The sequence below is a fragment of the Balearica regulorum genome, chromosome 3 (genome assembly GCF_011004875.1).
Source record: "Balearica regulorum gibbericeps isolate bBalReg1 chromosome 3, bBalReg1.pri, whole genome shotgun sequence".
In the NCBI taxonomy this organism is placed as follows: domain Eukaryota; kingdom Metazoa; phylum Chordata; class Aves; order Gruiformes; family Gruidae; genus Balearica; species Balearica regulorum.
This window is the reverse complement of record NC_046186.1, coordinates 83,763,553-83,789,947: the sequence shown is the minus strand read 5'-3', so window position 1 is coordinate 83,789,947 and position 26,395 is coordinate 83,763,553. Positions and strand designations below refer to the sequence as shown.

At 40.4% G+C, this 26,395-nt stretch overlaps 1 protein-coding gene across 11 annotated transcripts; it reads right to left on the bottom strand.

The window, feature by feature from the left end:
• Positions 1-3,824: 3,824 nt before the first annotated feature.
• EDARADD (EDAR associated via death domain) lies at positions 3,825-26,395 on the bottom strand. Of its 11 annotated transcripts, none has more exons than XM_075748749.1 (10): positions 25,991-26,395; positions 21,559-21,621; positions 20,952-20,996; positions 19,845-19,884; positions 16,793-16,893; positions 13,935-13,980; positions 10,572-11,314; positions 7,609-7,878; positions 4,706-4,898; positions 3,826-4,115 (listed from the first exon to the last, which is right to left on the bottom strand). In XM_075748749.1, exons 1-7 carry the CDS (start codon positions 26,018-26,020, stop codon positions 10,938-10,940), a joined length of 702 nt encoding a protein of 233 aa, XP_075604864.1. In that variant the 5' UTR covers positions 26,021-26,395; the 3' UTR covers positions 3,826-4,115; positions 4,706-4,898; positions 7,609-7,878; positions 10,572-10,937. The 11 variants fall into 11 exon arrangements, with proteins under 11 accessions (XP_075604867.1, XP_075604862.1, XP_075604868.1 ...); XM_075748750.1 differs by having other exon boundaries at positions 3,827-4,115; positions 4,815-4,898; XM_075748752.1 differs by having other exon boundaries at positions 3,825-4,898; positions 21,559-21,617; positions 25,990-26,395.

The window sequence follows — 26,395 nt, the reverse complement described above, 5'->3', positions numbered from 1 at the left end:
TGTTTATAGCAAATAATAATAATAAAAAAAAGGTATTCAGCCACTATTGTCACAAAGACCATTTCAATATCGTAGCTAGATAATATCCAGTCTCCTATTCTACAATTAACCAGCACAAAAAACCCATACCAAATCATATCTACTTGCTAGAAATCATCTAACTGTTTTAAAATAGCTGCTTTAGAGGGTACACCAGCTTAGCTATATGAGATTTGAAGGATTCATTCACAGAAAGGTATGGTAACATTTCTTTTGAGAACTGCCAAAATGATCTATTCAGATTAAAGAGCAGCAAAGCAGATCGGTTGGGGGATAGATACCTTAGAATCATGCATGGTTTTGAGAGAGGACTGAGAACTGTTGTCTGCACTTTTAAAAAGAGAATTAAAAAAAAAAAATCCTAGAGCCTGAGCTACCACTTAGTTTTCCTTTGAAGCTATTGTTCCAGGCATTCTAGTCTAAAGAGTAGAAAGTTTTGATAAAACCAGACTGACAGAAGTACTTGAAAGGCCTTCACTTCTCAGTACTAGAAAGCAACCTCAAAGCAGGTTTGAAAGTTTGGGTCAAACAACAGGGACAGAAAAGATACTGAAGGGCTGGAATGAAAAAGTAGTGATGCTGAAAGGAAGAGCAACAAGTGGAAGTGTTTCTAGAAGAGCCACAGAAAATAAAGGTTTACTATACTACTACTTCCAGCTCTGAGCTCTTCTACTTTTGGGAAGAAACAATCCAAAGGAAATAGTCATTTAAAGTATGCACCAGTTCCTTACTGAAGCAGAACAGCTGTTTGATTAGCACACTGATCACCTCACTGAAGGCTGAGTCATAGGCAGTTTATGAAATTTGCAGGAAAATTCCTATTTCAGCTGCCAAACCTAATGCACCATTGACAGTCAGTTGGGTTACAGCTTGAGTAGACTTGTACTCACTGCAGTTGTTTTGTTGATAGATTCTTGTTTTCCTGCTGATTTCTTGTAACTGCTATTTTTAGCCATTGACTAGTGCAGTCATGATGACAAATAACAGTGTATTCCCTTATTTCCATGGTCCAAGTCCTAATTCAGGCTTTTGCTTTTCAAGCTACAATTTGAATTGTACGCAACCATTGCTGGGACTGTGTGTTACCCTGTCAGCCTATTCTGACTTTCCATGTTCCAGCAGAATTTTGCTTCCTGGGGAAATAGAAACACTTTGTTAAGACAGAGCCAGGCAGTTTCAGCTGAAGCAAATTTAGCAGCTATTCTTGGCCAAAAGGTAGCATTTGAGGGAGGACCTTGTTACCCCTAAGAAATTTTACCTCCCTTTCCTGCCTCAGCTACAAGAACTTGGAGAGGAATATAATCACAGGACAGCAGCAGTGCAGAAGCTGCTACTGCACCTCAGCTGCTACCGTACTCAACCAGCACTACCAAGTACAGTCTTTATGAACTTCTTGCTTATTTTCAGTGATAATCAGGTGATCTCCAAATCTTACATATTCTCTCTTGGGTACCAAGAGCTGCTTAGATTCATCTCATAAAAAAGCCTGAAACTTGATCTTTTATAGACTTAGCTTTTGATTCTGTTTTCCCTTTCTACTTTGGTGAAGAGATGGACTTAACACTTGAGCACCAGTGTCAGACCACAACCCCCTAATTAGGACAGACCGATGGCATCTAGCACCATTTTACACAGAGCTTTGGATCTATGGGATTGAGTCTAATAGTGACAATTTTTAGTTTAGATAAATACTGTGCACACTGAGTCTGTGGTCAGCAAAACTGGATTTGATACAGTTTGTTAAAATCACCTGCATAACTGTGGCATGCTTCAACATAAGCTTCTGACCAGCAACACAGGCCATGCTAATAACAGTTAAAGTCCACTCAGAAATCTGGGACAATTGAACTAAACTGATGACCTGGCACTTTTTTGAACCCCTTCTCACATATTCAGTCAGGTGCCTTAACAAACACCACTTTATTGGATAGAAAAAGAAGAGGACAACCATACACTATTTTGAGCCCTCCTGTAATTTCTTGGTAAAGGAGCTGCAAGTCACTGCCCAAGGTTAGGGTAACAACATACGTTGTCATACTTACTTGGCCCAATATTTTATACACAGTTCCAATATTAAATTTCCACCAATTAATGGTGAGCTATTTTAAAAAGGAAGTCCCTAGACTTGACACAAACACATTCTGAAACCTCTCACAGGTCCCTTTTTGTTCAACTCTTCTCCTCTCCACAATTTAAAACACCATTCTTCCCTTTATGCAAGAGGCTGCTTTTCCTTTTTAGGCCTATCCCGCACTTTCTGTAATAGGTTACTTGTGGTTTCTCAATGTTCAGATATGCTTATTTACTTTTCTTCCTAGCCTACGTACCAAAGCCCAAAGTTATGCTGACTTTAGTCTAGGCATACAGTTGGCTGCCCCGCTGGCTGTGTCCATCCTTTGTCTGATGCATGCAGTACTGTAACAGCTTCCTAAGTACTGCTGTTTTTTTGCTGTCCGTACAAGACATCCATGGTTTGGCAGAGACAAAACTGGCTGTAGCACATCAAGTCATAGGGTCATGTTCCCACGACCGTTACAGATAGTGGCCATCACAAGCTGCCTATATGATCTCAAAAGCCTGATGTTGTTGCGTCTTCCACAGCTTTAGTGGAGCTGTTAGTGCATTACAGCATTTTCTGATGGAAATTATTCCCCTAGCTTCTTTGAAAGGCATTGCATTCAAAGTGGACACAGAATCATAGAATCATAGGATCATAGAATGGTTTGGGTTGGGAGGGACCTCACAGATCATCTAGTTCCAGCCCCCCTGCTGCGGACAGGGACACCCTCCACGAGAACACGTTGCCCAAAGCCCCATCCAACCTGGCCTTAAAGACTTCCAGGGAGGGGGCAACCACAACCTCTCTGCGCAACCTGTTCCAGCACCTCACCACTCTAACAGTAAAGAATTTCTTTCTAATATCTAATCTAAATCTACCCTCCTTCAGCTTAAAGCCATTACCCCTTGTCCTGTCACTACACTCCCTGATAAACAGTCCCTCGCCATCTTTCCTGTAGGCCCCCTTCAGGTACTGGAAGGCTGCTATAAGGTCTCCCCAGAGCCTTCTCTTCTCCAGGCTGAACAACTCCAACTCTCTCAGCCTGTCCTCACAGGAGAGGAGCTCCAGCCCTCTGATCAGCTTCGTGGCCCTCCTCTGGACTCTCTCCAACATTTCCATGTCTCTCTTGTACTGGGGCCCCCAGAGCTGGATGCAGTACTCCAGGTGGGGTCTCACAAGAGCGGAGTAGAGGGGCAGGATCACCTCCCTCGACCTGCTGGTCACACCTCTTTTGATGCAGCCCAGGACACGGTTGGCTTTCTGGGCTGCAAGTGCACACTGCCGGCTCATGTTGAGCTTCTTATCAATCAACACCCCCAAGTCCTTCTCCTCAGGGCTGCTTTCAATCCATTCCTCGCCCAGCCTGTATCTGTTCTTGGGATTGTTCTGACCCATGTGCAGGACCTTGCAGTTGGCCTTGTTGAACTTCATGTGGTTTGCATGGGCACACCTCTCCAGCCTGTCAAGGTCCCTCTGGATGGCATCCCTTCCCTCCAGTGTGTCCACCACACCACACAGCTTGGTGTTGTCAGCAAACTTGCTGAAGGTGCACTCAATCCCACTGTCCATGTCGCTGACAAAGGTGTTAAACAGTGCCGGTCCCAGTACTTGCTGGGACGCCACTCGTCACTGTTCTCCACTTGGACATTGAGCCATTGATCACAACTCTTTGAGTGTGACCATCCAGCCAATTTCTTATCCACCGAGTGGTCCATCCATCGAATCCATGTCTCTCCAATTTAGACACAAGGATGTCGTGCGGGACAGTGTCAAATGCCTCGCACAAGTCCAGGTAGATGACATCAGTTGCCCTTCCCTTATCCACCAACGCTGACATGAATCACCACTTCCTGGTACACCAATATTAACATTTCAGTTCAGAGCCTAGCTGATTCAGCTGTTACTTAGTTACAAGTTAATCAGCGGCCTTCCATAACTCTTCCTTGACCTGTCAATACTTGGCTCCAGTGATCATTCAGATCTTTCACTTTTCAGTTTCAAGCCTAAATGCACAAATCTTACAAATCACAGGGAACAAAATAAAAAGTTAGGGGTTTTTTAAATGTGCTTACCCATTCAAAAGCTTAAAATGCTACTGCTACTTCAGAAACTAGTAAGTAGTCTATTTTTTTGTTGCAATGCCCGCTTTTAAAGTAAAACGTTGCAGAGAAGCGTAAGACCAAACAAGATACAGATTAGAGGGCTAAAGGACAAACAAGTTACAGAGAAGTCACTGGTCCTTTTGAAAGGCCATATAACCCTTAAAACATACTCTCCCCTTCTTTTACAAATAGGTGACACAACACTCTAGGATTCTGAAAGCAGTTGGGATCACTTCTTCATTCGTATTGCAATAGATACTAGAGCAAACCTGCACCTAATGCCTGCCCTGTCTGCCTCCCCCCTTCCTCACCCAAAGATGATTGTGCCATGGTCTACACAAACATAGTGCTCAGTCCCCACCTGCCTAGGGAGATAAAAACCAAGCAACATCACGCATCTGCGTGGAACAAAACACTGTGCGATGTTCCCCAAACTACAGACTGTGACCAAACCCAAGATCCCTAGGACTACACCTTTACGCCTTAGCTACACCATCATCTTCACTGCAGTTGCCTTTGGATCTCCCTGGTGGGTACTGCGGATAGAGATGGGCTCATGTGCCCTCAGCATTGCTGCATTTTTGAAAGAGAAAACGAGAGGGCTGTAGTATCACCTTTCACCACGAGATGGTAGGTGTTTTCCGATGGTTAGAGAGCACCAGGCTTTTAACAGACCTTTGCATTGGTGAACTCCTCAGCTTCAGAGAAAGTGGAGACAAAAGTAAATTAGGACCAACAAAAATCTAATAAACTATTTATGGGATTGTGAATGAACTGAAGCCTGAGAGGAGTAGGGGAAGCTCACATGTATTGGGCACAAATATGAAAAAAAATCCTCAGCTTAGACTCAAGATAGTGTTGCTAGTGTAAGGATTTGGGTGCCCCTTTCTTATTCTTATCCTAGCTCTTCCTGTTAAGGAACTTCCTTGCTGTTTAAATGTGTTTTATGTCACCAACAACATGAAACTTTGGCTATTTTTGGAGACAAAAAGCATTCCCAAACTAAATATTGGGTAATTTTGAAACAAACTCATAATAATAATTTAAAAAGCACCTTCAGGTGGGTAAAGTTGCATATCTATCTCATGCTGTACACAGAACACATTTATTATCAAAGTTACTGTCCTGGTTTCAGCTGGGATACAGTTAATCTTTTTCATAGCAGCTGGTGTAGTGCCGTGTTTTGGATTTAGGATGAGAATAATGTTGATAACACATTGATGCTTTAGTTGCTGCCAAGCAGTCAAGGACTTCTCAGCTTCTCATACTGCCCTGCCAACAAAAGGTGGGGGGCACCCAAAAAGCTGGGAGGGGGCACAGCCAGGGCAGCTGACCCAAACTGGCCAAAGGGATGTTCCATACCATAGGACATCATGCTCAGTATATAGCTGGGGTAGCTGGCTGGGAGGCAGTTCAGCTCAGGAACTAGCTGAGCATCTGTTCCGGGTGGTGATCAACTATGTTGTATATCACTTGTTTTATATATTCTTTTATCATTATTATAATTATTCCCTTTTCTGTCCTATTAAACTGTTTTTATCTCAGCCCATGAGTTCTACTTTTTTTTCAGTTCTGTCCTCCATCCCACTAGGGTGGGGGAGTGAGCAAACAGCTGTGTGGTTGTTTTAGCTGCCTGCCGGGTTAAGCCACAACAGTTACTAAGACATTTGGCCTTGTTTCTGGAATTTTCTCAAAAAAAAGTTGAAAGATGCAGCTGTAAATAACTAAGATTTTCAGTCAAGGAAACTTTCTGTACGTACATCAGAGGAAAGATAAAGTTAACACCATAGACATTACTTCTCACCAATTATTTCTGACAGAAACTACCTCTTTCTCATCTCATCTCCAATTTTAATTGTCATTTCCATAGCACCGTGAAGGCCAGTAAACAAAGCCTGAACAAACCCAACACACCAATACTCTCTCATGTCGGAGTTCAAAAAGGCCAAAGCCAAACTTGTTGATCCCATCCTAACAAGACTTGCACTGCTTTATCTTTCTCACATTTAAGATTCTCATGTGACTCTCATTTCTACAGTAACAAATATACATTTACCCCAACGACTTGCCTTTGAAACCAAGAATCACCATTTTAAAGGTAAAATACAGAGATCAAACCAAGTAGTACATCTGCCTGGCTGGTTAATTGCCCCTCATCGTCCCCAACAGAGGGTACAGGCAGGCCTTTCCCAAGTCTGTCAACTCCTCTTTGCCATTAGCTTCTTGTAAGATGGAGTCAATCCCAGTCCTTGGCCAAGGTTCAGGCAAATACTACAGACTCCACCTTTCCAAATAAATTCTTCCTAGTACTGCTTGTATTCAGCCTGTCTGACCAGTAGATCCATACCTTCCCTACCCAGCTAAGGCCAACAACTGGCCATAGCCATGCAGTTAGGACTAGGTGAGCTCAGGGGCTAGGAAAAGCACTTTTCTGTCAAAACAGGCAACAAGCACAGGTACTCATTTAATGGTGCTCTGTCCTACTGTCCAAAACTGACCCAAAACTCAAGACATACAAGATATATTGAAATTAGTTATGAATAACTAACTGCTTTTCTTTTATGGACAGAAGAACATAATATGCTGCAAAATTACGGAAGTAGGCTGCTCTTTAAATTATTATAAATGCCATGCACTTTCTTTGACCTTTCTGCTGACAAATAATTTCCAGCTATGTCTGGCCACAAGTCAACAGTGTTACCCTAATTTAAATCACTATAAAGCAGAATTTACATTTTTTTCCAGTTCCTCATAGCTTGACTTGGAACTGTGGGAGGCAGTCAGTTTGAGACAGCAAAGCGCTGCCCAGGCTGAGCTATGGCTCCTTGTTATTCAGTAGTGATTCAGGAAGAAGTATGGTTTACAGTTTCTGTACAACTTCCAAGCGAGCACCTTGGGCCATGCTAACTACCCTTTTATGGTAGGTTTCCAAAGGACAGTCCCAAATCTGTCTTGCATTCCTTGCCACAGACCAAAGGGAAGTTCAAGCAGCAAGTAAGGCAACTGAACACTGTCACCATTTTGCTGGGGATGCCCCATAGCTGACCTCACAGCAAAACTAGGGGCTCCTGGAGTACAGGACTGCACCTTTGCGGTTGCAGAACAGTTGTTAGGCTCCCCATGTCTTAGATAAACCTGCAGGAATGAAAGAGTATAGTGGTTTGGACATCTTCATAGAAGCTAAAGTGGGTGGGAAGGGCCACTGATTATCCTGCAGGCACAGAGATGGCAGCCAAAGGGAGCCTCTCGCTGAAGGGACAGCAGGTCTCATATAGGAATAGGAGAAAGATACAATGGAACAAAACTGATAGTCTAGCAGAGCCTTTTCAGTGTCCACATGATTCTCTAACCTTCATTATCAGATTGGTTATTAATTCAGGAAAAGTTCACCCAGCGTAGGTTTCATACCTCTCTATAGTTAGTAACCACTGCAAGTTTCTAGATAAACATCTTTGTTCATCATCTTATCAAAATTAACTCATTTTTTGTATGGAAAAGATAAAACGCATGCATCTTCCTTTCTTGAACAGCAGTATCTGTTGCAAACATAGGTGCTTTAAGACGCCATGAGTCTTGCATACATGATGGGGGGTTTTTTTGTTTGTTTTTTACATAGCACAACTAGTTGACAGTTCAGTAGTTCCAAGGTGACTGGTGAGAAGGAAAACAGCTGTTTTCCTAGCTGTAATACAAACAAATACAATAAGTCAAACATCAACAATCTATATTTCTTCTAAAAATAGTATACATAACAGAAGATATAAGAATAAACTGAACACTCAGACCCCAATATCTTGTAAACAGACATAAAACTAAAAAAGTGTGTACATTTCAATTCATGCCATACAAAGAGAAAAAAATATTTCAAGTATACTAATGAGTAATCCAGTGTGTGGTGAAGTTTAAGGCTAACATTTTCAACCTTCAGTGCTGAATTTGTACAGAATCCACATATGAACTCTCAGAAGCAGCTTTATTTCCATCAGACATGAATCCTTGCAGCTGACATTGACTTTTCAAGAGCTTCAAGGGATCAGAACTGATTTCCGTGGGACAACAGTGTTTTTTCAAAATTTTACAAGTTTTAGCAAGATAGATTTCAGTTTAACATCTTGATTCAGAAATGCTGCTGCATCATTTCATGTTCCCATTGTGACTCTTAGGTGAGGGCTCCAGCTCCTTGCTGGACTGGATCTACCAAAGCAGAGCATACTATAATACCACACACATATATATAGCATGTTATGTTACGGAGGAGAAAAGCTGTTGGCATACATGCCAGCACTTATCACTCTGAAGAACAACTTAACACAACGACACATGATTGTAAATCATGCATATTGTAGGCTCAAGGTATGGCAACTATGTTGGACAAGCGGCATTAACAGCTATTTGCATGTACACAGTGGATGCCTCTGTAGGAAGTGAAAATAGCAGGCAGCCCAGCCACCACAGTAGTCCTCAAAGCTGATTCTACAGCTCCTAACTAAAGACAGAAGATTATTTGGAAAAGTTAGAGTTCATAGAATCATAGAATGGTTTGGGTTGGAAGGGACCTTAAAGACCATCTAGTTCCAACCCCCCTGCCATGGGCAGGGACACCCTCCACTAGACCAGGTCACCCAAAGCCCCATCCAACCTGGCCTTGAACACTGCCAGGGAGGGGGCAGCCACAGCTTCTCTGGGCAACCTGTTCCAGTGCCTCACCACCCTCACAGTAAATAATTTCCTCCTAATATCTAATCTAAGTCTACCATCTTTCAGTTTAAAGCCATTACCCCTTGTCCTATCACTACATGCCCTTGTAAAAAGTTGCTCCTGTTGACAGACCTCTATCGGGAAACCCCTGTTCCTAGAAGAACAACATGAGACATTGGAACTGCAGCCCCAACAAGATAAGACAGTACAATTTCCTCTTTAAAATATGGCTAGAAAACTTACTGTTCTAAAGAGTAGCAGCTTTTTTGAGGAATGTTTTTTTAAAAAAAGAGTTATTAAAAATTCCAGTCTTCCATAAGCTTTTAATTCAAGCGTCAAATTTAGGTCACTCTTTTCACCTTTAAACTAGATCTTCATCTTCTTAAGTCACTAAAATAAAGCTAATTTATATCACCTCAGAACTAGTGCCTGACATTGAAAACGTTAGTCTTTACTTCTAGCTCCTCCATAACCATATCACTCAGTATCTACAGTATAGTATTACCAGAGGTCCCTTTTCATTCTCTTACATGAAGAAACTCGGTATACAGCATTAGACTTCCCTCAGCTTTGCTGCTAATTCTTAAGTTATTTCTACTCGAGAAAAGTAAACAGTGCACCAACCTGTACCCTATTCTAGTTTTGCCCCACATCTTGACATACTGTTCACCAGTGCTTTGGTATATAGACCTATGTACATATTAGTATTGCCTGAGATGCTTTTAGAAAGGGTAACAACTAGAAGTAATTTTAAGTCACAACGTTTTTGTGTATGGCATTACAGCTATAAGTATTTTATACATCATATTGTGTAATGGATTTTTTCAGGATTTTTTTTTAAACATTAGAACACAGAAGAATGGTAGGGAAAAGACCAATTTCTAAAATATTTAAAATGTAAACAGCGTAATTCAGAGTATCAAAATTCTTTGAGAAACATCAGTCTAAACCCCTATAAGTGCTTTAATAACCATCCATCTGGACTGCAGATTAATTCAGCTGTTAATTTCCCATTAGAGTGGCTTCAATCAATACTTAAACTTGTGCTAGTTTCATGCAAGTGTGCAACTACTGTGGTGTGGGACAAACTAGGTCAGCCGATGGGACTGTAAAAAAACCCACAGCCTGTGAAAAGGGAAGTTATAGTCAATACTAAGGATATACTGTAGGTGAGGCATTAGCTGTCACCTCACACTGCAAAGCGAGAGGCATTTGAGATAAACAGATAAGTGCACTCAGTGTGTATTTTCTTCAGAACTTTGGAAACTAATTTTAAGTATAAAGCATTTTAATTGTTTTTTTTTTGGTCCTTAGTGGTTATGGGCTGAAAAGTCTCTCTGAACTGCATGATTTCTTCTGTAAGAAATTTATACCCTATGATGAAGAAGTATGCAAATAATTATTTTGTTTAACATCAATTCTTGTTTATAAAAGAGATTTAAAGCTTAGTTTGCCTGAGTGTGATGTTGAAACACTGAATCAATTGTAACAGGCAAATCCAAACTGCTGCTTGGAGCACTGAGGTGTTCCTGTGCCAAAAACAGTGTCATAAAACTTAAAAAAAAGAAAAAAAAAAAAAAAGACGAACAAAAAAAAAAAACCCCTCATCTTCTACTAGGTAGAACATATAAAATTGTGGAAGGGCTGCCAGAAAGGCCTAGAGGCCAAGAGACTTGCCTTCTAATTGTGGCTTTCCCAATAGCAACAGCACACAACTGACATGGTTCACAACTGCTGCGGTAAAATCAGTGGTCTGGCTTTTTCATTCCTCTTCTGCTTAGGAAGCCTACAAACAGCAGCAAAGAAACTGAAGGCATTTGTAGGATCAAGAACACAACTTGCATTATTCCATCCACTTTTGGAAGGTTATCTTTGCAACTCTGAGGGCACAGAACATATGTTTGTGTATACAGTACATAAAGCTTACACAGTATACAAACCGTCAGTACAGGCTCTCTCTCTTGCAAGGGAAACTTCCCACGTATTAGTGGCAGCTAGTCCCAGCATTTAACACGTACGGACTAACTACTTCCTTTGCCCTAGAAGTCATTCTGGTAAGTTTTGTTCCCTCTCTTAGGCCATTCCTCCTCCACCCATTTCAGCAGCACTTTCACAACATCAATTCTCTTATAAAATTTACAGAGATCAATCAGCTGCTCCACAGTCCTGTCACTATTGCGTAGCAAGAACTCCAAGGTGGGACTTTGGGGCTTCTGTTCAAGGAAACACAATTCATCATAAGTCATCCCCCACTTGCTTGCTAAATTTCTCCAGTTTTTCACTGTTGGGTGGCAGGGATCCAGCTTTAGCCTCACTGTGTACAACAAGTCCTCATCATTGAGCATGTCACTGATGGTTGGTGCACGGAATAAGCACAAGGAGCAGGTGCCGTTTTCCTTGCAGGTTTTCTTGAGATCTGCAGTGAAAACCATTACATGGGGAGAAGTTAGGATCTACTGCTGTGGTTTCACTGGGAATAAAAAGTTAAAAGAATAGTGACATGTTAATGCCTTTCCTTAAGAAGTACTCATGAAATTAACTTTCTAAGATGTGTCTCTTCACTACGCTCAGTGGCTATAATCAAAAGAACAGTAATTTCAAAAGTACCATATTTATGCTTTTCTAGAAAAGGCACGCAATTAAATCCAATGTGTAAGCTGGGATATTCTTCTTTTTTGGTTTTGAGAACTACGTTGCTTCCTCAAATCTGCCATAACCCCTGCTTACATCACCAACAGGATTACGTGCACATTATATGCATCTTGTATACCTGTGTTGTAGGATGAAGGAAAAGGTTTTGCACTTCTGAGCTGCTGCCTTCATAACAACACGAAATATTTGCACTAGGAGAATCTCTGCTGACAGGTGCAAACACAACTAACATCTAGTACTTTAACACAATGAAGAAGTGGAAAATGTTCCTTTGCTTTGTAAGGTCTCTTACAATAAAAGCTGTCCCTGCTCTACCAAACAAACCTATTTTAAATATACATTATGGAAAGGAATAAAGTGCACACTCCTCCATGTGTGAGAAAAATAAAAATACCAAGTTGCTGGAAGTAGGTGGTGATAAAAACCTGCATCAAATACCGAAAATTGCCATTTAGAGGTCTCCCACACACAACAGTCAGTATCTCCCCAGCATTGTGAACGATGTGGTGCTATCAGACTATATTATATCATAGAATCATGGAATGGTTTGGGTTGGAAGGGACCTTAAAGATCATCTAGTTCCAACCCCCCTGCCATAGGCAGGGACACCCTCCACTAGGTCAGGTTATTATTATATATTAATAACCCATAAAAACACGTAGAAACCAGTTCTAGTCATACTTCTAGGTAAATACTAAGATCTTTAACATTGCAGTGGTGTAGGCCATTGTTTGAGCATTTTGGCTGCAGACATGACCTTAACTCTCCCTGTTCCTTTTTGAAGGCAGGGAGAATTTGGTGTGTCCAAAGAGTAGTAAATAATGGATGCAGCCTAGAACCACCTTCTAAAGATTCTGCCCTCCAGCCTCATTGTACAGCTTGAAATAGGGAAATAACTGCTCCTACTTGGGATGAAACTCTTAAAAAAAGGGACACTAAAATAAGAAAACAGATATTAATCAAAAGATTAATTAAAAACAACAACAGAAAACAGTGACACAAGTTACAAGTGGTGGATCAGTGCTGGTCTAAGAGACTTGAACTATATCTCTGGCAAAGGGCAAACCTGGTACTCAGTGCCACCTACTCACGCAGACAACTGCATCTGTTAAGGTTGGAGTTTTTTTGTTTGGGTTTTTTGTTTTGGTTTTTTTGGGGTTTTTGTTTTGTTTTTTTCATTTGCAGTAATTATTGTCAGATCGTGTGAAAATTCCAGAAAGATCATCAAATTGTGATTTATTTTTTTTTATTCTGAATATTAGTGCTGATAAAAGCAACTCAGCTGAATGTAGCTTCTGCATGCACTTTGGGTTTTTTTTGGTTTTAAGGGAAGAAGAGGCTATTGTTATTTTTGTAACGTTGCTCATCAGCTTGCTTTTTTAGCAGGCCAAAGACAACTTCTGAAGTTTCCAACAAGTTAGGACGTGCAGCAACAACACTGCTGCAGACACATAACTTCACAGAAATGCTTAGATTCCCTGTTAAGGGGAAACATGTTCTGGTGACATCTTTGCTCACAGGTATTCCACAGGCCTTGCAGCTGTTCTCTACAGAAATATGTAAGTGAACTATTCTGTTCTTGTGCACCCTAAACTCTTGCTGAAGTGAGACACTTTGCTGGCTTCAGTCATACCAAGATTTAGTTATACAAACAAGGCAAAATGAATGTAATTCAATCAAAGTTCTGCCTGAACTCAATAGGCACGAGAGCACCCTATCTGAATTTCATCTTATTTTGCTTTGCAAGGGTGCCAGAGTAAGTTTTATCCTCCAATAGAAGAAGGGAAGAAGGGGTAAAGAAAACACAGGGCACAGTTGTAGGTAAACAAAACTGAACCAACCTGCTTGTTGTGCTATACTATGTGCAGACTATCAAAAGCATTATAAAGAATCTTGCTTTTCTAAGATGCCCTGTGTTAGATACTGATGAGCAAATGAAGACCCACCCACCTAATTGCATGATCCTAATGCTACATGACAGGACAAGCTTCTTTACTAACAGGAAATTCTCAGTTGTTCACTGTTAGATTAACAGGGCTGTATATCATCCACACACCCCCAATGCCAGCTGAGCTCATACAATTATGGGATAAGCCCCCACAGCCTACTGCCAGCTTCTGCTGTTTACACATTTCTTCCAAAGGTGAGGGATGTACTAGATGCATTTGGAAAGCCCAGCTTACACATTTTATATGGTCTGCATTATTGATCACCACCCCCTTTAGAACAAAGAGAAAGCTGTAAATTACATTGGTAATAAAATGAGCTCCAGAAGCATTGATTACCCAGGCAGTTCTCGGTTACGACAAATAGCAATTTTTAAAAAGTATTTTCAAAGAAAATCTAGAAATAAAATATGTAGAACAGTAAAACTGACATATTACCTGAAAGTGATTTGTCAGTACGGTTCTGTGTGTCTTTGTCTTCTGGCTACAACACAGAAAACAAACATAAATCAAAACAATGTATTTGAACACCAGCATAACTATTTGCCTAATCCACAAGTGGCAGGAGATTACTTATAAGAATCCCAAGCTACTTGTAAAGTCAGGCAGGGAATATATCTGGTTTTGAGGAATTACTGACAATTTGCAGTCTTTTCAGGCATTTTCATGCTTTGGCTCACAAAACTGCCCTGTTGGTTGTATCCACTGAATAATGTCACCTTTATTAATGATATGCTATGGGGTTACATGTTTTGAATAATTTGTTCTTAATTCCTCAACAGCTGCTCAACAATTCACATGGTTTGATTAAAGAGAGTTTTAAATTCTTTGTAATGAAAAAACCCCACATGAATTTTGCCTGTAACATGCAGCAGTAAGGGATTGTTTCATTGATCTAGGAAAAGTGGAGGAACGAGGAGCTTTTTTTACAAATTTCTTTACATACATAGGAAGCTTTTCTAGACAACAGGTGGACTTGAACATTTCTGCTGGCTCATGTCTAACCCTCCTCCCGTTTGAAGTAAACATTCCTTCCATGGCTTTTTGCCTGCTAATTAAACATAATGAAATTACTTAGCAGCTTGAGACTGCAACACACGTTGTAACATTTCAATTCTACTATTTAGAGAGCAACATCTAAAAACCGGAAGGACAGCACCTTGATCCTGGGACTGCGGGGAAACTGCAGCTGCCCTTACTTTAACTACGCAAGTGTGGAGCCAGCTGAAATAGCTTTCTTCTGTTGAGGATTTAAAGATGAAAGCAGACAGGAATTTTCCCCTTAGATAGCTGCAATAAAGTATTGTTGATTTTTTGTATTGTGTCACTCTTCCAAAGCTATCACAGTGGGCTTCTTAATATTTTGCAAGCTGTGAATGTAAACACAAGTCAACTGGGTAACAATATAATGTAATGAGATACTCTATTCCTACCTGCTATACCTTCTTTACTAAGAAATCCACTAAAAATAGAATATAGGCAGTTTCAGTTGATGTGGTGAACATGCATACATTCACAGTCCAATTACAAAGAAAGTAAACTATCTCCAAAATATTTAAAGACTTTGTTCGGAAAGGAAAAATTTGCATGCTGTTTTCAGCTTTTCTTTATTCCCTGAAAACTGCAAGATCACATATGCAACATTAATTCACCCCACAAAATGTCTGGTCTCTGCTCAAGACAGATCTAACACTGCACATACCACTGGCAATAAATAATCTTTGCCATTATCACCTAGAAGTAATTTTTGTACTGGCACCACATAAGTCTCCTCTGAACAGAGCTTTTTAAACATGAACTTGGCCTTCATGGCAACATGTAAGCACCCAAAGTTTAAGAAAAATTAAATCTGGAAATCCTGATTATAGTTACTGTTGCCCTGAGGAGCAAATTCCCACAAGGGTAACTCATTGGGAGAATGAGGAGCTACCCAACTCAGCTCAGCCTCCTCAGAGATCTGTTTCAAAAGAAACAAGCAAGCACATTTAAAAAAAAAAAAGAAAAAAAAAAGAAAAAAAAAAAGAAAAGTGGATACTGTTCACTTAGTTTGCAATAGCTAAACTGCTGTCCCGAGTTTCAGTAACATTTCCCAGACTTCATGAATTCATGAAAGTTTAAATTGTATTGTGAAAGCTAATACCTAAATGACCTCAAGAGATGTCACTATACTCATGTCTCATGATAAAAAATTAGAGTGGCTAGTACTGCAGAAAGTACAAAGCAAAGAGGGATATTTACTGTGTCATATATCTGTTTTCAAAATTGGCGATTTTACTGATCAGTTATTATCCACTTTTATCAAGTCAGATGCGCTCAGGTTTATTCAAGATCACTTTCTTGTAATGTAATTGCAGTAAGACAATGTAGTGTTACGGCCCATGAAATGAAGGTATTAAGCAATTTTTTGCCCACAACTAAAATCCAGTCAACCTCTACACGTCTAATCAAAGCCATAAACCTATGGACAATTTGAAGATAAGCAGAAGGTTTTCCAGCTCTGTAGAACCATTAACACTCTAATACACTGAAATATCTTCATAGTGATTCTAAGCTGGCAATAAACGCTCTCTTGATGATGGGAATGAGACTGTTACTTCCATCATCTGTGAAAAGCATACCAAACACATGTTTGTTTCTGATGAAATTCAGCTGGGACTCTGGCACAAAGAACTACTTTTAATTCTTCATCTCACTGGAAAATGTTCATTCATTTCTCTTCAAGTTTTCTGCTCAACCCAAAGAGAATCAATTTGAAATTCAGCAAATAACATTCACTTGAAAGAAAGGAGCATGGGGGTCACTCAGCATTGCCCACCCTATGACAACGTAAGACTTCACCAATGGTGGAGAACGTTTCCACTATGGGAAGAGCAGTGTCCCCAATTCAAAGCAGAACAGTCAAATACCTCCCCCTAAGGGCAAAACACAAGGAGTCTAAAACCTAGGATTCCTTATTACTTCACTTTTTCTCTGCCCTGGCTCTACTTTCAGCAGGAAAGAGGGAGAGCATGCATGACAAAGCCTTCATGCTTTGTTGACTCTTCTTCAGAGCACCTACACACGAATCAAAACCTATTTAAACTACAAAGTACACATTAATGATTAAATAACCTTTCTTTTGCTCTTCTCCACAAAACTCACTTCATTGAACTCTTGAAAAGAGAGCCTGTTTCTGGTCTGTTTTACTGAGTAATTCCATGTTCTCCAGATATAGTCTGAAAAAATATTTATTTGTTAACATACTTATTAAATCAACAGCAATAACTCAGTTCACAGTCAGGTATCATTTTTCTTACCTGTTGGATTAAGCCAGAATCTGATGTAAGGGTCTTGATGTTCACAGATGCAATTTCCAACGTAACTTGATCCGTTAGGTATTCCTCAGCTAAGACAAAGACTGTGAAACACTGGTCTTCCATCCAATACAAATTCAAATAAGTAAAACTATCAAACATAAGTTACAGATGTCTAGCATATAAAATTTACCTCCATGTCATGACCAATCACTGGGAAATGCTGGATTAAAAGCCAAAAATATTAAATTGGCAGAAAATGCAATAATCATGCAGAGCATTACTGCACAAAGAAAAATAATCCTTGCAGAGATCAGGTATTAATGCGGCAGTTGTTTTTTAAAGAAATACCACACTATTTTTGAAGTCATGGGTTGTTTTTGTTTGGTTTTTTTTTCAGAAAGCTGACCAGAGAATATTAATTGAACCAATACATCAAAATAGGCTGAAGACAACTGTCACAAGTTAGTATAATCCTTTTTGCTTTGCTTTTCCCATCACACTTACAGTAATTGTTGAAATATGTACTACATAAATATTTACCTTTTATTCTGCCCCTTTGTGAATTAGGCTCATCCTACCTATCTCCACCACACAGTTTTCTGAAACACTGAAAGAATCCGTTTCAAAGTGTGTTTATCACCTGCCCTGGGAGTCCACTGAAAATCACAACACTACGCAGTACAGCACACACTCTACCTTTTAAGCTTCACTTTAGCCCTAAAAGGATGCATAAGCCCTTTGTGAACCTTGTGCAATCAGACAAATTTCACTCTGCGTGATTAATAAGCTCCTCATCAGCAAACCATTTGCATAATTTCCCTGGGTCAGATGCTGACCAGCCATTAACAGGAGCTTAAGAGATGTTATATTCTACACATTTTACACACAAGAACTCTTCCATAGTGGTCACTAGTTTGTAGTGCTGGTACATTTCCATTTGTTGTTTGTTTAGTGGTAAGATCTCATCGAAGAACAACTATTATCTTTATGAACCATCAGATAACAGAAAGAAGACATATTTCCTTATCTCACTCAAGAAATTGATCTGAATCAAAAAATTCATCCTCACACTTGCAAGAAAAAAAAACCCAAAATAATTATTTTCCTCTTTTCTGGTTTTGTAAGACTGTTGAAACTTAAGGCTAAATAGTATTCTACCCCCAAAAGGGTAAATGTTTAATAAGGATCATCTTTATTCTTTATTACTTTAGATTCAGATTAATAATTAAAAAAACCTTTAAAAGTCTGGCTGAAAATGCAGAGTACAGGCATCAAAATTCCACTTCATTTGTGTGTAAACATTATGTGTGAAATTTGTTCTATATTTGAGTGGAGGCAGAATTATAATCAAAACATGATGTAAACATTAAGCCTAGTCCTGCAAGACAAAAAGTTCCCTCAACTCACCTTTAATTCATAATTGGTAGAAGGTGCTCAGAACTTTATTTAACAAGTTATGGCCCCAAAATGGTCCATTAATTAATTGACACATAAAACCAACAAAACAGCCCTCACATCACCCCTGGCCAATGTACTGTCTATTCAAACATTCTATCTGAAGCAAACAATTTTGTGTTACAGAGAATCAGACGTGCACATCTGTAACACTTTCTAGCTCATAGATTCATATTTCTAAGTCTTTACTTTTATAGAAATAGTTACGAAAAGTCATTCTCAGAAAAAAATTAAATGATAGAAATGGACAGAATATTAAGAGGTATTTGTATCACTTTCAACTCTGAAGGGGAAATGTCGAGCTATACTTACATCTTTTTACACTTAGCAAGAGGAAGCAGAAACTAAAATTAAACCAAGTTAATTTCCTTTCTACAGAATGTGCTGAAATTTATCTTTCCTCTCTGCTTTCCTTTTTAAATTAAATACATTTAAAACATGCTATCTCAGATTAAAAAGAACTTTGACAAATTTGAAATTTAGGAATTTATCTAATTAATTTTGAGGGGGACCTAATGTCACAGGTGGAGTAAAAAACAGGACAGAGGAAAATGTTACAGAGAAATTGCTTTAGTGTTAATAAACGATGTTGAAGGAACAAACCACCTGCCTGCAAATAAACAGGAAGTAGTTTATGATTTCAAATTAGTTTTCATTCCACATTCTCCTTCCCTACTGAGCAGCACTTCTGAGAAGATGCTCATTTCCTCTGTCTCCCTCCCTCAAGCCCCGAAAATAGTCTCTAACCTTTCTTTAACCCTAGTGGTATATTGTTGACTATCCTCAGCAAATTTTCCATTGTGACTAGCTTCTGCACAGTTTCCTGTGTCTGTCCCCACTGCAGACCTGCTGTGCAACACAGGATGGAGAACACACTATCTGCAGAGTGCTCCTCAACTGAGCCCCTGCCAGTGCATTCCCTGGACCAAAGCCAATGGTGAAGCCTAGGATGACAAAAAAAAACCCCACTCCACATGTCAAGGAAACCAAAAGGCAGATATTCACACTGTGTAATCCAAGTATTTGACATCAGTGCAATACAGAACTTGCACTCCCTCACCCTATTTTCAGCGAGGAGAGGCAGGAACTTGTGCAGAGTGGACCCATACTAGGTTCCCAAGTAAATGGTATTAATACCTGCTGAAGGTAAAAGATGGCATGAAGAGTTAATTGGTTATAGGGCTGAGAATGCAATCAGAGGCAAGAGACCTGGAAGGTATTTCTGGATGATATTTTCGATAACGTGAAGGCACCGGTAATCTCCCAAAGCCACCTTCTAACATTATCGCATCTCTACCATCTGTTCTCTGGGCATTGTTTTTTGATGGCACCGCTGTATTTTCCTTCCAGATTGAGAATCAAGATCTTCTGATGACAGTTTTAGACAGATTTTAGATCAAAACTGAACTTTGGTTGGAAATTTCAGAAGTTGTATATATACACCAAATTGACCTTAAATATACAGAAGACAATACTACATTTAAAACATAAACATCTAACTAAGAGTATTTCAATCTGTTGGATAACACCAATGGTTTTATTGCACATAACAACACAGATCTATGATACCCGAATAGACAGAATTCACAATACTTACCTTTAGGTACTCCTGTGTCTTGGACAGGATATTTTTCAGTCTGTCACAAAAAGGCAAGAGACACAGATGTTTGTTATTTTGAGTTTAATTGTGCTGGAGAAAGAGTATATAAAACTGCATAATTATAGTTGTATCTCTTAAATTGCTACTAGTTGATATGTCTACAATCAAGACATAGTGACACTTCTTATGCGGGAACTGAGATGCTACTAACACTACTGATTAGCACATGCAAAAGTAATAGAGATTGCTGCTTTGTCACAGTATTTTTAAAGGTATTACTTTTTAGTGAAAAAGCAGAGATTGGGAAAGAAATTTTGCATTTAAGTAGCACGATAATCTAGAAAAGGCAATGCACACCAGGAGGAACAGAGATGACTCCAAAAGCTCTTTTAGCAGATAGAAGCTTTCACTAAAATGTTACTGTACTGAAAGAAAAAATATTTTTCCCTTCTATAATTAAAAAGCTGATTAAGATGCAATAGAAAACTATTATTACTGAGTTTAAGGGGATAGCTGAGGATTTCCAGGCGTGTTATAACATAATATTGTACCTGAAATCTTCCCTATGACCCCTACCGTGATGTAAAAGTAGGTATGGCTTTTACAGAAGCTTGTAACCAAGCAGATTAAAGACATCTTAATTTAAGGGGGTGGGAATAAACAAACTTTCATTTGTCTCAAACATAGCAACTTTTCACCACCTTTTAAAAACTCCTCTTAGCAAAACACAGCATCTAATTTAGTCAGTCCACAAAAAGAATCACAAAGTCTGCAGCTTTGGCATAAACGCACTAATACACAGACCGCAATAACGGATCCCAGTGAAGGATCAGCATTTGAAGTACTAGTGAAATTTTCAGAGTTTCTTGCTGACTCCCTGTTGCAAAGCTTCAAAACGGGAAAACATCAAGGCAAAGCAATAGCTTGCTCACTTGCCATCCATAAAATAAACCAATGCATTTCAATCTGTTTACATAACTACATTAGACAGCAGTCTTCTCTGGGCTGCACGGCACTGTAACTTTTCCCCAGGGTAAACAATCCATAGCAACATAAAGAAGGAAAATTATTAAAAGACTTCACAGAATTTCATGTTACTTTTACCTGATATACTCCTTGTTTCAGCATAAGACTGGCACATTTAGTATCCTAAGATACAAAAGCTTGTCATTAACTCTGTTACTCCGTTCACCAGCAAGCACTAGAGCGCGCTGTTTGGTCTCTCTCTAGGTTCACCCATGCCTGCTGTAAGGTGCTGTTGTCAAGCCTTACCTTTCCACGACTAACTCACCAGACAAAATAGGTACACGAAGGAATAACAACTTAGTACAACTGAAATTTTAAGCCTTAGGCGGGTTTTCTTATCCCTCCAACCTATATAGATAGAAGAAAGTCAGCACCAGTCTTTCTTGGTTGTTTGGGTTTTTTGGAATGAAAAAAATGGTACTGTCATAGCCTCAAGAGGCTATCCCATGGACAGCTCAGCTGATAACATCCAATTCAGCTTAAGTACCTATTGGTATTTTTATTCACACTTTAATTGCACAGGATTAGTAAATTAAAATTTGTTTATACAATCATATGGATAAGCAAACTCATATATATATATATGCATGGTTTAAATTAATCTTGAATGTTTTACCTCACTTCTGCACTACATAACTGTAGAGACCTAAAATGATTTTAACTGTGTTAGACCAGAAACACATACCATTGTTAAGGAAAGAGTGCTTGGATCTGTATCCTCCACTGGCTCTTTTGCTGCATGATCTACCGGAAATAAGAAAGCTTTATCACTGCATGATCCTCAAAACATTTCTGTCTGGCAATTTAAATTTTGCTGCTTTGTCTGACCAAGATAAAGCACAACTATGCAGCCATTACATGCATTCTGTCAAATTACACTTCCACAAGGAAACATGACAAACTACAAAATGCCAACGTTATTAGCACATAGATTAGAAACTACATGCAACAAGGAAACCCAACTCTAAGCTAACAAAAGATAAACTTAAATGAAAATTCTAAATTATTTTTAGTTTAAAAAAAAATAAAATCACAAAGCAATTCTGCAATAAAGAGTAAAATCCAGAAAATCTGCTAAAAGGTAAGTTTTGTTCTCCAAGTGACAGCACTCCATTTTTTCCTGAAAACAATAATTCAAAGAGTAAACATACCCACTACAACAAAAATACTATAATAAACAGCAGATTGTAGTACAAAACCTAATAAAATACATTTGAGGTAAACATTAATTATTTGTATATAATAGAATCATAAACTTCAATTATATTAACATCAAAAGGATACAAAAATAAATCTTCAAAGTACTTGCAGGTGAATCATTAAATGTCAAACCCTTTGCATCAATAGCTAAATTGACAAATAATAGTGGGGTACTGACCAAAAGTGCACAGAGAATCTGAAACAAATCTCATACAGAAGTCAGAATTCACAAAAACACTCCTATAATTTAACATTGTCCCGACATTTCTTCTGTTGATAAGGATCACATTTTCAGAAACCGAAAAACGTTTTAAATTATGCAGTAGGATTTTGACTCCATTCTTGTCACTCTCGTTCTAAAAGTCCTTATACTTACTGCAAGTACACATTAAATGTTTTCAACCACAACCAGTAAGAGGTGATTAGAATCAATATTTGGCGATTACCTTCTCTCAAATGTAGAAATCAGTGCATTTAGCAGACAGTCCCAGAAATGAATTACAAAATACAGAGTTTAAACACTGAGCCACAAAACAGCATAGAAGTTATACAGACACTATTCTAACCAACTCAAATTTAGCTTAATTGTTTATTTTGGGACCTACTCCTACAAACCTACTCAATAAAATAGAACAACAAGATAAAGCATAAGACAATGCAAGACAGTACAATAAACAGGCCTGAAAATAAGGAAGGTGGCAGCAGTGGGACAGAAGCAGTCCTAGGGACAGACCGGTTCTCCCTCCTGCTTCTGTGAGGCAGCCCCTGTGCAGTGCCCAGTCCCTCTCTGCAATGCCAGGTAGAGCCTTTCTCAGCGCTAGTGCCCACAGGAAAACCACATGTGTTCTCCAGGCAGGTGGCACAGGATCAGAGGGGTCAGATCTGCAAGGCTTGAGCACAGCCTTTGCACACAGACACAACGAACGTTTTAAAAAGGCAGAGGTCTATGAAATTTCAGATGAGCATGTTCACACCGCAATACAAAGTTTAGGAAGACATGCAGAAGAGTTAAAAAAAACAACCCAAAACACCATATTCTTGTCACACGTGCCCCTGCTCCAGAAACACGGTATTAACAGAATGTTCTAGATGAAGCCTGCCCTCATGGCAAGGACCAGCACAAACCACCATAAGCTTCCCAACTCAAATGAAGAGAGGTTGAGTGTCAGATTGAGATATGAGAAAATACAATCAGCTGGCATAAAATGTTGTATGAGAGTAGGGCCAAAAGTGGAGGATCTATTCCCAAGCAGGAACTGTAGTGAAAAGCTGCAAAGGAACTGGAAAGGGAGCTGGGGCAAAGACAGAAGCCCACCCTGCAAGGGAAAGCTGAAAAAGGAGTTACTGGGAACCAAAGAAAGGCTCCAGGGAAGAAAGCCAGCCCAGGCATCCCTAGTCTCACTGTTTCTTCACTATCAGCAAAGACCCAACAAACCCAGTAGCAAAGCATGCAACTGATGGTCAGTTTATTCTGGAGGCCTTACTGCTCCTCCTTATGGATTCTTAGATGCATTTTAAAAAAAAAAAAAAAAAAAAAAAAGTCTTTCTTGTGCCCTCGTAATATAAGAGGAGCCTTGGGGCAGATGAAAAGATGAAAGGAGACCCTGCAAAAGGTCCACACCCTGGTGAACCTTGATGGCTACTGTAGCTATGGTAAGGGTTCCATCCCCTATATTCGGTTACATCTCCGAGATACAGCCAAGGTACGTTGTGACACCGATAATTTACTTTCCACAATCCAGAGGGAAGCACTGAAAAAATGGGAGAAGCTCCAAGCATACAGGCATTTGAAATAAGGACTTGACAGACCCCAGGGGGGCTCTACAAGACGTGATGGGGTACAGGGAGGTACCCGTAATTGACTCCTGCTTTCTAGGCCTCACGCAGAAACACAGTCACTGTGAGTCTGTGACTCTGCATCTTTGTTGCTTAGTATCCACCCTGAAAAATATTTTAAAACTGTATTTCTTTCCCTATACCTCAATTTCTTCCCTTTTGTTTTTCTAGTTCTTTATGAAGAACAGCAATTTCCATGCTTTTTAGGTTGCAGAGCACTACCAAGTCCCAACATTTTCTCTAAGTGGCATGTATGTCTATGAATATTTGTACCTTAGAATAAAGGCTCCACATACTGCCTGTGGATGATTCACTATAGTCTTGTTGACCACTGATAGTAGGCAGATAATTTGAAAACCACAGACTTATTTATTTGTAAGTATGGCAATTAAAATGCCATGTCCCCTCTCTCTTTCCCACACATACCTCCCACAGCATTCTGCAGCACATGTCACACAGCTGGAGGCAGGTGCACAAAACAACAAGGAGGAAAGTTCTCTGTTTATCTCAAATGTGAAACATCCACAGTTTTGCATATTGAAAGGCCAACAGGAAATACAGGTATCATCTGACTGACTATTCAGTGCAGACCATCTGATTTCATAGTTACTCTGACAGACAGCTTGATAACATCATTATCTGGGATCCCTCAAAAAATCACTATCACCATACTCCTCACTGACAGCATACACCACTGGCCTCATTTACTTGCCCACACTTCTGCCAGAAACCACTTGTGAGTTGACTCAGACGGACATAAATCAACACGTGCAAATTGACTCAGACATGTCAGGTTCGATGGTTGCTCCCAAGGTTCCTTTCCGCCACCCAGCACCTGCACACTGACTGCTCAGCGGCTGCCATGGCCCTCGAGCCTGTCCAGTCTAACCTGCAACAGAAGCAGCAGACTTGTACCCATCACCACGGTTTCTCTCTGTTCAATACTGCTAGTCTAAAGGGGATGCAACGCTGTGCATTTACCAATGCGAACAGTTTGTCAATTTTATACATACACAGGTGTATGTATATGTGTAGACACATACACATTCAAACTTCTAATCCTACATCTGCTCTTCATCCTTGTATTGGAAGGAAGTCTGAAGCACAGTTTTGGAGACCTCAGCATTTTGACCTTTAAGCAGGACGGGGTTCATAAAGCACCATGTATTGATGGTATTCCCCTATGTTACAGTTTTTCCTCTGCAACACAGCCTTCGCACCACCACTATTAAGTGAAGTATGTGAGGTCTACCGTAGTTATGGAGTTCAACCATACACATATAAGACCTCTTTCACACCAAGGCAGGACATACACATTAATAGTACAACTTAGAACAAAGTGATCACCCTGACACTAATGTTGTCCATAGAGATGAACCCTTTGATTAAACCCAAATCAACAATGATGTTTTGACCACAGGCACATGAATTTGAGATTTGCATAAGAGGAGGAAATACAGCAAATTATATTAGAATATTCAATTCTCAAAAAAAACCCCAACCCTAAGTCCATCAGCACTTGCACAGTTCTGTTTACTACTCAAAACTTTGTCACTGTCTGAGCAGATAGGTAAGGAAAAACTGTGATGCTGGCACACCTGAGAGGAGGTACTCAAAAGTCAACTGCACCATTAGCCATGAAAGTTAAAGAATGTGGGCTTCCTAACCACCCAGAGTCTGGGATTTTAAGAAAATGGCTTTTTAATATGCTGTTCGCAAGCACAAGCTAACTTACATGCTAAACACTGGAGCAGGCTTGACAAGACAAGTTGCACTAAATCACATCAACAGAGCACATGATAAATTATTACCATGTTTAATTAGCGTGTGAGGAGGGGGAAGGGAGCAAACTAACAAACTCTTATTTTCGGCCGGGGCTAAGCTCCTCACCCGGCTCTCATAAGCCACTGCCGCGGGTTACCCCAACCTGGGGAGGGAAGCGGGGCGACGGGGCGCTGCCGGCCGTAGCCCGGGCAGCCCTGGACTCGCGGGGGGGACCTGGGAGCAGCCGCCCCCCCCCCCCCCCCGCCGCCCCGCGGGGCCCCCCCGCCCGCCCGGCTCCCCGCGACAGCGTCCTCACCTGGGGGCAGCGGGTCCTGCGGAGCGGCCATGGGGCGGGCGGCGCGGTCCCAAGGCGAGGAACGAGGGGCGCCCGCCGACGTGCCCGGAACCCCCGCCGCGCCGCGCCGCCTCCTTCCTGCCGCCGCAGGTAGGGCCGGGCGCGGCGCCTCGCCTCGCCCTCCGCGGGGAGGGACGTCCCACCTCCGGCGCGACTTCCCGCCGGGCTAGAAAGCGTGTCCGCCGGGGCCAAGCGCGGCAGCCGCCGGGAGCCCGGATTCCCCAGCGGGAAATACTGCTCAGCCGCCGACGCGTCAGGTTAATTCCCCCGGTCGGGAGGTGCTCCGTTGTGTGAACGCTCCGTGTTTCATTAACAACACAGACACAGGGTGCGTATGATGGCTCATCAAGTAATACTAGTTTGGACC